Genomic DNA, 15,937 nt, shown 5'->3' on the forward strand with positions numbered 1-15,937 from the left:
ATTGACATGATTTTGTATGTGTGATGTGTTTTGGTGTTTTTGAATGTTAATACATGTATATATGTATGGTATATACATGATTGATCACTTGTTATGCATTTATAACATGTTATAATGTATTTTGGATGGATTTGGATGTTAAACCGCCTTAGAAACTCAAGAACAGATATTTTCTGGTGTGGTTCGCTACCTGTTCGCTCAGCGAATATGTTCGCTACAAGTTCGCTACCTGTTCGCCATGTACCTATAACCCTCTGATGTTGTTCGCTACGGGTTCGCTACGGCTTCGCTCAGCGAACAGCTCTGTGATAGCAATTTTTGTTAATGTTTGTAAAGTGTGTGTATCCATGTATTTGGTTTCGTTTTGGTTTGGAATTATTATATGTTTAATAATTGTGTTGTGTAATGGCATTTATATAAAATGTCAAAGAAGTATATGTATTTTTGTATATCGGGTTGTCCGATAAAGAAGAATATCAGTTTGTCTGATAAAGAAGTTTAATGGATTATGTTATCCATGTAGTGAGCTGTAGCTTCGTGCTACGTGATTATCATATGTTTGGTAAATGCATGGCATTCATAAATTCATGCATTATTTAGGGATATCAGACTTGTCTGATAAAGAAGGATATTGGACTTGTCCAATAAAGAAGAATATCAATGGTAAGTTCCTTGATAAAGAAGATGGTACCACATGCATTAGTCGTGTCTAGGTTGGCATGACATTGAATGTTTGGCATTAGTCGCATTTGAGTAAATGTGCAATTATGTGTTATGTGTTATGTGAGTTCTTTGTGTTGTCCGAGACGACGTGAAACTATCTGGTTGTGTATTTGTGAGTATGTGTTATCTGGTGTATTGCTTATCGAGGCATGTGTGTGAGTTAGTATTACGTGATAGGTTGAATATAGGTGCGTTTCTATATTCGTATGTATGTGATTATGTTTACTAACTCTCTACATATTTGTTATGTGCTGGACCTTTGGGGGTTCAGGTATTCAGGTCGAGGTTTTCGACGAGTTTTAGCTGCAGATCGTTTTGGTGTGGAGCACTTTTGGTGAGGAGCTAGTGTAGGCTACCTTTGTATAGTTTTGTTAAGTTAGTTTGGTTGTGATGTATATTAGTGCTCTGGTATGTTGTAACATCGAGTCGGGGATCGTTTGTATTCCGTCGTATATCGATGCGAACATCTTAACTTATGTTTTATGCTAATGATTTATCTTTTGAACTATTTTGTTCATTGCTTTGAAAATTCTTTATTTAATGTTTTCCGCTGCGACGTTTCGTGTCATGTGCACGATCGTTTTTGAAAATGTTTTTCCGTAGCGCTCCGGCTACTTATCTTTAAAAAGTTTTTAAGATCACGTCTTTTAAGGGTAGTTAGTTCGGGGTGTTACATTTTCCATTTTACCCTTCTGCTATTTAAGTAGCGAACGTTATAAAAATGATAACTTTTTGAAAAATTTCGTCCGCTACTTAAAGTAGAGGACGTTATAAAGGTAGGGTGTTTTTTGGGGTCCATCCTTTGGATAAATTTAAGGTAGCAAGGCTTTGATCTCAATGAAATTATCACAGTTGGGCAATCAGACATCATTTTATTATTTCATTTCATTAACAGGAGCCCAAACACTCAAGGAAGATCATCAAATAATATATATACAAACAATTTTTTATGCTTCTACCAGTATCTATATTTCAGAATAATTAATGGTTAGGCTGGAGGAAGAGCAGAGCTTCTCCACCCTTGGTAGGATTACCATTTCATTTGGCTGTTACATACAGTCATAACCCAATTTTCCAAATTGTCTCATATCATTGCTTCTAAGGCTGCATCCCATATCTACATGGAGAATATCCTACAAATAGATCATTGTCTAAAGACACCCACATTATGAATCACCTTGTACCTTTTAATCAGAGTTTCCGGGAATGTCAATATCTGTATCTGAAGGATTAGATGTTCCTGTATCTGAAGGATTCGAAAGCTCAACCAGGGGTTCCTGTTGGTCAAATGAGCCTCATGTAAGAAGCAACTCAAATGCATCTGATAGAAGATCATGCTAGTTTACTCACATAACTCTTGCGTTTATAAATGTACCAGAAGCTCCATGTCAAGTTTCATTGGCAAAGTTCAAGCGGGGCTACTTGAACACGGACGGAGCACTGGTATAGTTATGTGAGTTGTGAATAACAGTCATTTAGATAAAGATTGTAAAACAGGAAGTTTAATAGGAATACCTGTTCATCATTTTCCGAAGAATGGTCAATTACCAATGGCAGTGTGTTTGTAAGGTGTTCTGCAGATTCAGGCAATTCCTGAACAAATACCCATTTGGCAAGTATCGTAAACCATTCATAGAAGCTTTGGTGTTGTCAATACCCAAGAAAAGGTGATTGAACACTCAAAATTGAATTAAAAGAATAAAGAAAAACAAGTTTAAAACTACCTCATCACTTGGATTTAATGCATGATTATTTGAACCTTCAGCAGCAATGGCCTTGGAAGGATTTTCAGAAATACCCTGAACATACAATAAAAGTTTTATGCAAATAGAACAATTACAGATATTAGAATGAATTTGCAATATGTGAAAGAGATTTACTTGTTCATTTCCCATGACTGACAATTCCCCTTCAAGAACAGTAGGCTTGACATCAATAGAAGGGTCCTGCAAATTACATTCAAGTTGATAGGCCGTTTTAGGACTGCGATGTAATTAAGCTGAACTAACAATTTAAGCCACGAAGACTTTCAGGCAGAGCTATTAAAAAATATATTGGTTTGTTTTGAAAAAATGTTTTAATATTAAGGTTAGGTATAATTTAAACCCAAGTCTTGTACTAGTTTTTTTTTTTTTGGACTAAAAGTCTTGTACTAAACTTAACTACAATGTTTAATAACAAATCCTCCACCTTGTCAAAAAAATAATAATAAATCTTCCATAAAGAATACCCGAAATTTATTTTCATGTCAATGTAAAGTGTTTCCATCTATGTGACAATCAAAAGCCTAAACAGGCCATTAGTTTATTTGTTCCATTTTCATGAAAGTTTAATTGGAAATGTTAATAAAAGGCATTTAATGTAACTACCAATATATAACTTGAAATTTTTTATTATACAAATTGTAAATACATGCCAGAATTCTTTAATTAGTCGTATTCTTTTTCCTTATCTCTATTCTCTAATTCATTTTATTTTCCCATCACTATAAGATATTATGTTTCCTTTCCTATCAAAAAACACCTAAGATACTGCAAACTCAATAGTTTAAATGAATCCATCACCAAATTTGATTTCAAACTGATTATTAAAATTGTGTGCATGCATAGCTCATCCCACTTAGCATTTGCAATTGGCTTCCAATCAAGGAATAAATATCAAGAAAACATTAAATGCTCCATTTTACATACCAGACCACTTTGCTCAACAGAAAGATTTCTTCCCCCCTTCCTGAGATCTCTGAGTGTCCCCTGCAGAGTTAAGAAGCAGACTCAGAAAAGATAAATATATTTGCAAGATGCACACCATAAAAGATATTGAGAATGCAACAAACAAGTATAGGTATCAGAAATACAAAGTATAGGTATAAAAAATACAAGTATAGGTATCAGAAATACAAAGTAATAAGGAAGCATAAATATGTGACCAACATTCATAGAATCAGAAAACAACATCTCTACTTTGCCGCTGCTAAGGCGTAAGGGCATTAATTATAAAGCTCCAGGCAGCTCCCATACAAGTGGCTCCATGAAAGATAATGAATGACAATAATTTAGTCAAGTTTGACAAAATAGTAGTAGAAGTTAAGGAAATCCAAAACAGTTGCTGATAATTTTTAGGAAGTGGCTTATATATATAATAAAAAGTACTACTGCACAAAACACAAAAACATCATTTGACCTATGCAGCCAACCCCAACTAACTACTGGAAAAGACATATGCTACTGTTGTTCCTCAAATGAAGTACAAAAGCTGAACCAAACATTTCATCAAAACCATACTTGTTAGTAAAATGACTAACCTTGTTGGCCCACATGAGGCCACATGCATTACATAAAGTTCTTGGTCCAGCTGGCCCACGACGCATTGCAGGAGTATGTTTTTCGCTGACTCCACAATGTGTACATTTACGTCTATAAGACAAGAAATAAAAAGATTTTGAATAAAATTAGGTATATTCACAAATATATCTCTCTTTCTCACACACACACAAGAACCACTATGTTTAAAACTCACAAAGGTTCAGGATTTGGAGTGCCATCTTGACCAGCACACGAACCAGAGGAACCAGGACTTTGCTTCAAGGATGCAAAATGCCCCTTCTCCCGATGCATCCTAACAAGAAATATAAGAGATAAAAAACATAACCAAAGTTATAAGTAGAAATAAACATAAACAATTTAAAAACAAACAAAACCTGAGGCAATAATCGTATCAGATTTCAAAAAGTTAAAATCCAATGAGTTACTATCAACAACAACGAATTATTATGTCCCTTGCTCCGCAGTTTAGCTGCTGCAAAATCTAGTCACTGATCTGTCTCTACCTAATATTAAGTCAGGTCTATGATTTCATAGTGTGAATGTGATACTTCAATACAAAATCAAATTTAATTGGATCAAACATGAAACCTCTTTTACATTCTCAATTCTCTATATGACAATCAAGTTCATTGTAGAGTACATTATACAGTACTTTACTAAGAAGTAGTAAGTTTATTTGAAGTTGTTAATATTGATAAGATATCAACTATACTTCTCCATGAAAAAGTTTAGAGTTTAAATTTTCATTAATAATAAAATATTATCCTTTAAAATATTAATAATAAAATATTATCCTGTTTGGTAAAGTGAGAAGAAATTCGGTTTGCTTTAATTTGGTCTCTGATAAAGACTTATCAGGTCGATTAAGCTGTGTAGCCAACCTCACCTAGTGAGGTAAGGCTTGATTGGCTACATAAATACTAGTACATCATTTCAAAAGAAAATAATTCTAAAACTTGAATAGGAGAGAAGTCTTTAGGGTTCAAGTATTATGTAAGGTAATATTTCTATAATTGTAAACGGCTGAGTTTCAAAACTAACAACGCAAACTTTTACAGTGACAAGACACAATTGTTTAATAACACATTTGAGAGTAAGTCTGTCCAGTTGGTCTCAAAAACCTTTTCATCACTAAGTACTCCTTTTTCAGGGCGGGGGAAGGTTCAATAGTGTTGGAGCTTAACCACTTATCACTGGAGCATAATTCTAGAGATTTTAAAGAACAGAGGTACTCATTTTCTCGATCTCCTTATAAGTTAAGTTAAAGGAGGATATAAACCGAAACTCTATATTTGTAATCACAGATTCACAGTCTTATCTGGTATATTATTTAGAAACAAGTGCACAAAAGTGATGGAGTTGACATTTTGGCCAATATAAAAATCATATAAATACAAAATATCAATTACCTTTCTGCCACTTCTTTTCTCACGGTGTATCTAATTTTCTTTTCAAAACATCTATCCTTGCGTTTTTCGCGATACCGGACCAAGGAGGCTATTCTTTGTGAAAGATTTGGATGCCTTGCAATATCGCCCATGCTCTAGATATTGCAAGAGTCAATGCAAGCATAAACACAATAAAAGTTATAAAATTGTTCTTGTTAAGTCAATATCTACTTTACCTTGATACTTTGATCAAATCGTTGTTCAACTTTAGGGATGCCTGCTGGTGCATCTCGTCCTCCCAAAAGCAGCAAAACAGCTTGAACCTGCAATGTAAACTTTGATCAACAAGTGTTCCTCAATTGCAAAACCTTTAATCATTGTCCTTTGGATGAGTCAAGCAGTAAATGTGAATTTTGTTCCACATGCTACATAGGTTCATTTTTCCATTCTATCAATCTTCTATTAGTGATAATAAATTGGCTTAAATGCAGTTTTGGTCCCACACCCCCAATTTTTAATTGCGCAATTTTGGTCCCCGTTTCATAAATTTTTATCAAACCATGATTTTGACCATAAATTGTTCTCTCCCAGCCCCTTGTATCTTTTGAATTTATATATGCTTGGTCCCGACTCATTTTAACACCCCATTTTTCAAGACTCTCAGCAATTAGACCATTGGTTTTCATGTCAGATCGCTTAATTTATTGTCACGTCATCAAATCGTAAATCATGCAATCGTAACACTAATCGTACTATTATACAAAATTCATAAAACTCAAATATATGCATATAAGTTCATATATATGGTATAAAATTCCATAAGACAAAGAAAATCGTAAATCATACTTGAAATACTTATGTAAATTTATTTTCATTAGCATGAGAGTTTGAAGCCATTTGGAAATGAAACAAAAGCATGGCGGCCAAGAAGATTTATGTGTGTACACTTCATCACTAAGGACAAGCATAATCGCAAAATTGTAAGATTTTCGATTCATATTGGGATTCCACCCGATTCCGCGAAAATGGGATTTATGTGTACTCTTAATTGTTGAGGGCAGGCATAATCACAAAATTGCAAAATCATACAATTCAAATCGGGATATTAACTACCATGATTTTAAGTATGAGAAAAATCTGTTTATGAATAGAAAAGCAACTCACATGCCAAGCAGAGAGAATCATTCATTTGGCATTACTACCTTTACCTCAACAATCTCATTATTCCACTCTCTTATAGAAGTGGATCTTGAGTGATTTTGTTACGGGTGCCAAAAAGCCATAGAATATATGGAAAGTAGTTTCAATTAAAAGAAACAAATTTTTAATTGGTGCAGTGATTCTTTTTGTTCGATATTACTTCCAAGGTGTGGGTTCGAGACCTCAGAAGGCCCTTTTTTTAATAAAACTAACAAAATACAAAAAATAGTGGCACAAGGACTCGAAGTAGAGACTTCTTGTTCAACAAAAGACTCGCCATCCACTACGACAGATGCGGACTATATGAAATTTCACTCCTAGTAGAGTATATATAAAATATTATTTTGAATGAAATGCATTGAGTTTTTAATTATCGCCATCCACTACAACAGATGCAGATTATATGAAATTTTACGCCTAGCATAGTATTATATAAAATAGTTGACAAGTGTCATGCATGAGGTCCTAGGTTCGATCCTCGTTGACAAGTGACAACATTGTAACAAAACAAAAAAAACAGTACCATGGCACCCACCCGCCACTACAAAGATCCGCCCCCTGTCTATGTTTGACATGAATAACATAGTAGTTAATAGGTAATCAGGACGTTTCTAAGCATTTCATTTCATCTTGATATACAGTCATAAAAACAATTTAACAAATAAGAATGCATGGGTTCAGTTCAATTCAACTAAACTGAAATTTTTTGTAACGACCAATGTAAACATAGTAGTTATTAGCATTGCTGAGTGATAATCAAACTCTCGACCTTCTTATCATTTCACCCGTTAACTCTTCCACCCCAATCACCAAACCAATCATATATGATATATCCCCAATTCAGCTAAACTAATTGTTATGAATTATGCTAACAAAACAACAAACTAAACTAAAAATATCAATTAACATAACAAATCCAAATAATAATGATAATTGAAAGCGATTAACAATAATTACCTTCTGAGGTGTGACATCGGGGAAGACGTAAACCTGACCTTCAAAAGAAAGAGTGAGTTCACCAATACGCGTCGGAGGCAAAACGACGTCGGCGTGATTCGCACCAGCTGAAACGTTCACTGGATTAACATTTGGTGTTTCCTCTTCCAATTCATCCATAGTTTCATCACCACCGGTGTAGTCCTCGTCGCCGTCGTCGTCTTCGTCGACAACTGGAGTTGCTGGATTCTCGATCGGAAGTGGTTGCTCCGCCATCAGTTCGGCCGCGTGGTTGCTCTGTGTTGAAACCCTAATTTTGAAGATTTATACGTCGATCAGAGTAACTTATACTCCAAAATTCAATTGGAGAAGTCTGGGAAGGTTCGAGAAGGTTTAGTGAAATTTTGATTGACGGCGTTAGTGTAATTGTGAATTTTGTTTCTCTTGCATTGCTTCTTGTTGTTGTTCATGCACGAGAAAGAAATGTTAAAACAAGATTTGGATTAAATTCATTCATTTTTGCCGACAACTTTTGTTTATATCTTGAAACGCAGGAAATAATTTTTTTTTTGGTGATGAATGAACATTTTTTTTAGATTAAATTACGAAATCAAACGAGACAAATCGGTACATTTTATATCATTAGTTAAAATAAGGTTTAATATCGAGATGATTGAAGTTCTTCGAAAGTTGGAAAAGGGAGATAAGTTAATCTCGGGAAGGAGAGGTTTGAGATGTGTGTGTTGGTAGACGCTTAGGGTTTGATATGCGTGTTATTCTCCCAAATGAATCGTATTAACCACCACAGCTTGATCTGATTTGAAAATAACTGAAAAAAGATTAGGACCTTAATACCTGGAGTTCAACCGAAACGTAAGAACAAAAATCAACTTAATCGTAAAAGCCTTGGATGAATCTACTATCTAGATCGCGAACAATGTCACCACTAGTAAAGTTGTCAAAAGAGGCTACCGCCCGCGTCGACTTTGAACAACCCCTAAGGAGGTTTAGTCCAACTAACATCGACTTTCTGATTAGATATGGACAATTGAGAATTTCGGTGAAGATAAATTTTGTCAATAGACTGAGCTTGATTAGGAATTTGGTAAAACAAGACATTGCCCGTGAAGGAGGAATGGAAAAACATGAATATTGTTATGCTTTCAAATTTAACGCACCAAAAAAAAGAAGTCCATTAAAATGTAACTTGACCAGTTGAGAAAGCCTCACGGCTCGGTGGTCGGCGAAACAATAATGATGTTTGTCGTCATGATAATCAAGTCAACATGTTATAGATTAGTGGTAAATCTCCATCATGTTAATTTCGTTCGCATTATGTGCAACTAAAAGACCTACGACATACTGGCCGTCTACAAATCCTAGCTCAACTGACATAAATACCAAAATTGCTAGTGTCGGACGTCAGGATCAGGATTCGAACCCTGATCATTTGACTTTGTGTGTGTGAGTTTTCAATGACTTTGTCATTTCATCTATCAAAAAAAAAAAAAAAAACCTACTAGCCATTTGTTCATCTTCAAGTAGTTTTGTTTTACTTTTACCTAAGGTCATCCCACTAAACCAAAAAAGTAAATGAGAATTTGACTTCTCAAAATTAAGTAGTGTGAAGTTAAGCTCAATTAAGTAGTGTGAAGTTAAGTTCAGTACAGTGTACTTTTTTATAAAAAAAAACTCAGTACAGTGTAACTGTAAAGTGGAAAAAAAAATAATTGTAGATTTAACAAACTTGTGATTTGTTTACAATAAGTTGCTTGCTTAGAGTTTAGACATACACTCAGTTTGGTTTAGTTTACTTTTAAGCTTATGCAAACAGCTTATGCAATATAAATTAAGTTTTATGCTATTTTATAAGTTCACACTAGTGAAAATTATATTTTTATAAGCTATTTTATCATAAACTACATTGACAAACTTATAATAATATATAAATAATGTATAAGCTGTTTGCATAAGCTCAAAAATAAACTAATTCAAACGGGTGATCAAACTGATAATACCATACTACTAATAGGGGTATATTTATATATTTTTGAACAATATATACAGATATAACTCAAATTATTTTTACTGAGAAAAAAAAAAAGTCTTCATTTTTTCTTCATCGATTTCCTCGACTAAAGCAAACATTAATTAACCAAGTTATGTAAGTCTAGCCCTTTCCACAAGAACTGATTCTTGTTTATTTCATTATCCAATATAAACATGATTATCATTTTAACTGGTTGAAACAATAATCACAATTTAGGATAATTTGGTTTGGTCTTTAGTTTTGCTTGGCATAATCTACTTCTTTTATTTAGGCAGCTAAAACGGGATACGATTCTCCTTTTGGGCAGAGGGAAAAACATTCCACCAGAACTATCGCATAATGTTGTGCACATTTTCACAATAAAACTAGCGTCCACCCAATAAAAACCAACTCAAATCATCATTTAAATTCCATTTTATACATTCAGAGATAAATAGCCAATGCAACTAATCCAAGAGCATACTTTAAATAGACCTCATATGTGTTGATTAGAACCTCTCTAGAACTGTACATTCTATGTTCGAATCGAGCGGAATTACAATAAACCTGCGAGTGCCAAAGCCAATGACTGTCATATTGTGTGACTGGAAAACTCATTGATTGGATACCAAAGCTGTTTTATCATCAACAGAATCGTTATGCGCAGGAAGAGCAGTCTCACAGTTCAAGTCATTGCCCTCGCCAACCTGGTCATCAAATGTAAATAGCGGTAAAAGGATGCATTTACCACCACTCCGAGCAAACAATAACCCAACATATAGTCAATAAAAGCATACCTGCTCAGGTGGTGGAAGAGTGTGCGGTTCGTGGTTTCTCTTAGAATTAGAAAGATCCCTCATAGCACCCTGCAGGATTTTTTTAGTCAGAATGTGCAACAACTACTGGCAAAGTGGCAAGTACACAAACAATAACCCAATCTAGTGAATGACAGTATACCTGCTCAGGTGGCACAATAGTGTGTTGCTCGTGATTTCTCCTAGAAGTAGATAGATCCCTCAGAGTACCCTGCAGAATTTCATTGTCAGAATGTGCAATCATCAGCTTCACAGTTGGATAGATTTGAATTTAATTCGTACAAGAATATAGATGCATATCCTTTGAATGGGAGGTAAGGGAATTTAAATAAATGTTTGCCACTCGAGAAGAAAATAGTTCACAATTGCACATTGAAATCAATATCAATCAACAGGACATCCCAAGATTTTGATGATCACAAATAGCAAGAGCAAATATCACATAATAATTCACGGGAGTTCACAATTCTGATTATGTAGAAAGGAGTGAAAATGTTAGCATTCAATTCATCCTCTTCTCAAAATGAAACCAACTCTCAGCCAACAATTCAAAAAACTGTTTTGCATTTCCAATTAAATAAAAGAACAGTTGACTTGATGTAGAGTTCACCTCTAAGTCCCAACAGCAAGGCTGAGGAGAGCCTCTGCTTGACATGAGAGTCATGAGAGACAAGTCTCACATCTAGCTGATAATGATACGAGACTCACTTTTACGTCAATGCCGACTGGCGGTAAGAATAGTTTGTCCAGAATGCAGGTGGACAAACCAATCTTTAATAACAAAGTGAAGTGAAACCCCAGACCTAGAGTTTGACCCATAGCACTTAAGACTAAAAGAGCCACTGGAATTTTTATTTTTATTTTGCTTCAATTTCAACTGCTCTTTAGACAGATGAACATGAACACGAGGTTTCCCTCCCAAAACATATGGATGATAAATACTTACCCTATTTGCCCAAAACAGCCCACAAGCATTACAAAGTGTCCTTGGGCCAGATGGCCCCCTTCGCATCATAGGGGTTGATTTTGAACTGATTCCACAGTGCGTGCATCTGTACAACCAAGCAAATCAAGGAAATGGTAAAACATCCAAAGGCACATGTACAACAGCACCACCAGAAACTCATATTCAGTCAAAAACTTACGAGGTTTCTGATTGAATCATATCCTGCCCTGACTCTGGATCAGAGCCATAATTGTTAGCTCCATCTTGTTTCTTAGATGACGTAAATTGACCCTTACTACGTTGCATCCTACATTTAAATATAGATAAGAAATAAGTACGGTTCAGATAAAGTTGAACAGCTACAATGATGTGTGATAAGGAAAATTTGTCGAAAATAGATGACATTGAATATAGTCCATGGGAAGTAACAAAAGTTTCGTCATCTGAGAACATTATATGAAGTAACAAATCCCAAGACACCAAGCAATTTATCAATCCAAAAACCACTGGCACATCCCAGTAAAGAAGTAGACTAGCAAATGATTTTTGAACATACTCTTCATGATTGGTATATTTTTTGAAAAGTCGATAGACTTTTAAAATAGTTATCAATTTATGATCCAATTGCATTAAAGTTTTTTTTTAACAAATAAAATAAAAAATACAAACATCAAGAGTGCGTTTAACATACTGATGGAGGATGCTATTAAATATGCATTAGACTTGAAGTCAATTTGTATTAAATTAAAGATTTGCAGATATCAGAAGAGGAATCAAAAACATGGAAGCACTAATATTTGTTGTCTTAACCCTATTATGGTCAATATTTGTTTCCTTAGTCAGGAATATTTAAATTAATAAAAAAAAAAATAGTGCGGTTAAGGACAGAGAAAACACAGCTTGGAGTTCTACTCCCAAAAATGTTAGATGTGAAATGGTGTATGGTAGAATGCCCGCTACAGCAAAGACAGCAGCAACAATGAAACAACTACAAAACTTGCACCAAACCTAATTAGTAATGATAATAGCTTTAAACCTTAGTACTTCTAACCAAATGAACAGTAAAAGAAGTTTCAATACACAATGAAAATGCACTCATCAATTATCCTAGCAAAGAAGTTATTCTATGATTGAAGTCTAACAAGCATTATTAAACAAAAGAAGAAACACTTATTACCTGTAAAGGGTGGACATGATTCCAATTGCCAAAATTAAAAAAAGACACTAATTGGAAGAGAAAAAGAAATCAAACTACAAAAGTTGAGAGGGTAGTGTATGGTAAAAACAGACTGTGGTGCAGATCAAAGGGAGGGGTGTCATGTGTTACAAGTCACAAAGAGCTTTTTGCAGGACTCTTCCATAACAGCGAAATACTCCACCACTAACATTTAGGAGAAAAGAGGTTCCACAGCATGGTGGGGCATCAGTGTCCAATGTTTTTACACGTATAAATGTGTTTTTTATTTGATGTATATAATCACGCCTACGCCTTAATTTTTTAAAATCTCACGTGGCTATCATAGTATCATATCAGATTCATAAAAATGTGTACACAAGAAAAATAGCTAGAAACCAAACTCTTTTTTATCGTTAGATTTCAAAAATGACTTCAAATTAAATAAAAATACTATTCAATATAAACTAAATTGCCCAGGAATACTAGTCAAAAAAGACTAGTAAAAAATGACTTCAAATTAAATTAAATTAAACTCTTTACATGTAACAATCACGTAATTGAAAGAAAGACAATGGAAGTGCAATCAAAACTTATTCAATGAGGACCCATTTATTTCAGCCTAGAAAGAAAAAATACTTTTTAAGGAGTGAGTTACAAGATCCCAAAACATACCAAAAAAAAAAATGGAAATGAGAATGAATAATGATCATTCACTCATTACACCGACAAAAGGATGCTTAAAAAAAAACCACAAAAGGATCTAGTCCTTCTTCAATTCAAAATGACTGGCAATGATACAGTTAAGCAGGGCCCGGCGCAACACATATTGAGGCCCAGGGCAATTTATAATGAGGACTTTCTAAACTTCATAGTTATATATTCCACACACAAAAAAAATCAATTATATTTTAGTAAAATTATTATATTTTTATTTGAATTTTTTTTTTTGGTGCTTTTTAAGATCCAAGAATTTAATTTGTAATTGGGTGTACATGGAATGTCAACTATCTATGTGTATACTGGTGTAAATGTAACTGAGAACAATTTAGAAGGTTGCAATGTATGAACTGTATAGGAGTATACATTAATTTGCTAATTTGATGCAAGGTTTCAAATGGCCAGTGGTTTGGTTTGTAAATGAGATTTACTTGTATTGGGTGCAAATATTGGCTTTTGCAAATTTTTATTGATTTTAATTTAATTTGAACTAAAATGGAAGTATAGGGAATCGAACCAAGGACCTCACGCGCACACACATATCACATTGTACCACTAAAGCATTAATACACATCAGATATTTTTTTAACGTTGACAATATATAACTAATATTTTTGAGCCTCACATTTATAAGGCCCGGAGCGGTAGCCCATCCTGCACTTGCTATGGGCTAGGCCTGTATTTAAGTTTTAAATTTAATCCACATCAACCAAGGCACAAGTTATTCAATAATATATCTATTACTTACCAAAATTAAAGTATAGGGAATCGAATCAGGGACCTCACACACCTCGCACGCACGCACAAATCACATTCTACCACTAAAGCATTAATACACCTATGATATTTTTGAACGTTGACAATATATAACTAATAACTCAAAGAGAACAAAAGATCTATATCTTGCAGACTAGCTCACAGAAAAATCTATATTTCCCATTACTTCACAATAACTCAATGAGAACACACTTTAAAGCACATATTCTTGGGTATATACAAAACCAACCAATAATATACTATTACTTGAATAAAAATGACTTTGAAAAAGCAAAGAAACAAATCCCTACCAAACAATCATGTGCAAGACAAATCATAACTAAAAAGCATCAGTTTTTAAGTTTCCGCCAATGAGTGAGAGCTCTGTATTTAAGTTCCAGAAAGTTAAATCTAAAAACACACAATAAGTTTAAACTAGAAACCAAGTAAGCTTACAATCAGATTCAGACCTTAGTGCAACTTCTTGACGCACTTCATATCTAACTTTCTTATCAAAGTTTCTCTCTTTCCTCTTCTGACGAAACCTAATCAACGACGCTGCACGCTGTGGCTGACTACATCTTGTAGGAAATTCAGTACCACTCTACACCAATATATACAATTAGAAATTAGGGATTGAAAAAAGAAAAAAAAAACACCATTTATCAATAACTTCAATTTAGGGATTGAAATTCAACAACAATAATACACAATATATACAATTAGAAACTAATATTTATATTTATACCCTTTGATTAAGGGGCGATGTATCCAAACATTGCGAACCCGAAGATAATTCACATCCTCCTAACAGTAACAAAACCGATTGAACCTGTAATAACAAAAAAAAAAACTTGAATCTTAAAATCAATAACCTAAAGTTTATTGAATTGAAAGGTAAATTTGACAAATAAGAAAAAAAAATTGCGCACTTTTTCAGGGGTAACAGAATCGAAGACATAAACTTGGCCACGAAAAGAAAGCGTGAGCTGAGAAGAATCATCGAATCGTTGAATAGACATATCAGGGTGATTTCCGTCACCGGAAACATAAACATCATCGAGTGAAACGTCTTGGATATTTCCTTCAGCTTCACCGGAAGCGTCTTCGAGATTATGTGAATCGTAATGGATGTGATTGTTGTTGTTGTCGGTTTCGTCGTTGTTCTTGATCTGATCGGAGATGTTCATAGAGTTGTACATTGTTGGGAATAGAGTTTAATTTGGGGGTTTTGATGCATTAGAAGATGAAACCCTAATCGTAACAGTAACCCTAACTTGTTGATTTTCAGAGAGAGAGAGAGAGAGAGAGAGAGAGAGAAAGAATGTGTATGTTTGTGAAGTGTGTAGCTAATAGCTATGTCGGAATGAAGAGAGTATTATTGTTGGGACGAAACTAACCCAAATGCTGCCAATATTTACGAGGATGTTAACTTTGTGCAATAGTTGCATTTAATTAATTTCCTAAAAATAAGAGATTGAACAAAGAAAACTCTAATTATTTTGTGTTTGATTTTTTTTTGTTACAAATTTTGTGTTTGATTTTAAAACTTTTGTGGTTGGATAAATTGAGGATAACTCCTTGGACAAAAATTGAAATTTTTGTCTTTTACTAGAGTAAAATTTTGTCTACAAGTTGTCGAAAATGGATTTTATGTTGTAACTATATGATACGATTACAATTGTAAACTGTTTGATTTTAATAAATGAAATTATTTAACTGCGTATATTATTTGTAACTGTATGATATGGTTACAATTGTCTGCGTATATTAAAAAATTATTCTAGTTTCCAAAATATTCTTATAAATATCTACAATTTTAAATTACATTGAATATACAAATTAAATTTATAGTGCAATACTTACTATAGTTCTAAATATAAGAAAAAATTTAGTAAAAATAATTGATCTATTTTATTCAAATTTT

General features: G+C 33.8%; 2 protein-coding genes across 3 annotated transcripts; both read right to left on the reverse strand.

Moving 5' to 3' along the window:
• Window positions 1-1,566: 1,566 nt before the first annotated feature.
• On the reverse strand, window positions 1,567-8,081 carry LOC123914489 (GATA transcription factor 24-like). 2 transcript variants are annotated; one of them, XM_045965686.1, is made up of 10 exons: window positions 7,592-8,081; window positions 5,671-5,757; window positions 5,456-5,589; window positions 4,240-4,338; window positions 4,025-4,136; window positions 3,414-3,473; window positions 2,604-2,669; window positions 2,448-2,522; window positions 2,239-2,316; window positions 1,567-2,000 (listed from the first exon to the last, which is right to left on the reverse strand). In XM_045965686.1, exons 1-10 carry the CDS (start codon window positions 7,844-7,846, stop codon window positions 1,911-1,913), a joined length of 1,056 nt encoding a protein of 351 aa, XP_045821642.1. In that variant the 5' UTR covers window positions 7,847-8,081; the 3' UTR covers window positions 1,567-1,910. The 2 variants fall into 2 exon arrangements, with proteins under 2 accessions (XP_045821642.1, XP_045821641.1); XM_045965685.1 differs by having other exon boundaries at window positions 2,448-2,669; window positions 7,592-8,051.
• A 1,905-nt stretch (window positions 8,082-9,986) lies between these two features.
• On the reverse strand, window positions 9,987-15,426 carry LOC123914490 (GATA transcription factor 25-like). Its single transcript, XM_045965687.1, has 8 exons — window positions 14,943-15,426; window positions 14,759-14,842; window positions 14,481-14,614; window positions 11,560-11,667; window positions 11,361-11,466; window positions 10,557-10,625; window positions 10,397-10,465; window positions 9,987-10,306 (listed from the first exon to the last, which is right to left on the reverse strand). The coding sequence occupies exons 1-8, from the start codon at window positions 15,210-15,212 to the stop codon at window positions 10,214-10,216; spliced, it is 933 nt and encodes a 310-aa protein (XP_045821643.1). The 5' UTR covers window positions 15,213-15,426; the 3' UTR covers window positions 9,987-10,213.
• Between the last annotated feature and the right edge of the window lie 511 nt (window positions 15,427-15,937).

This window comes from Trifolium pratense, linkage group LG3 (assembly GCF_020283565.1).
Source record: "Trifolium pratense cultivar HEN17-A07 linkage group LG3, ARS_RC_1.1, whole genome shotgun sequence".
In the NCBI taxonomy this organism is placed as follows: Eukaryota; Viridiplantae; Streptophyta; class Magnoliopsida; order Fabales; family Fabaceae; genus Trifolium; species Trifolium pratense.

Coding starts and splice junctions, on each gene's coding strand:
- LOC123914489 (XM_045965685.1), bottom strand. CDS start 7,846: ATGGCGGAGCAACCACTTCCGATCGAGAATCCAGCAACTCCAGTTGTC. Junction 2,670..3,413: donor CTGTTGAGCAAAGTGGTCTG/GTATGTAAAATG, acceptor TGTAATTTGCAG/GACCCTTCTATTGATGTCAA. Junction 2,001..2,238: donor CTTCGGAAAATGATGAACAG/GTATTCCTATTA, acceptor TTTGACCAACAG/GAACCCCTGGTTGAGCTTTC.
- LOC123914490 (XM_045965687.1), bottom strand. CDS start 15,212: ATGTACAACTCTATGAACATCTCCGATCAGATCAAGAACAACGACGAA. Junction 14,843..14,942: donor ATTCTGTTACCCCTGAAAAA/GTGCGCAATTTT, acceptor TTGTTATTACAG/GTTCAATCGGTTTTGTTACT. Junction 10,626..11,360: donor GGCTGTTTTGGGCAAATAGG/GTAAGTATTTAT, acceptor GAAATTCTGCAG/GGTACTCTGAGGGATCTATC.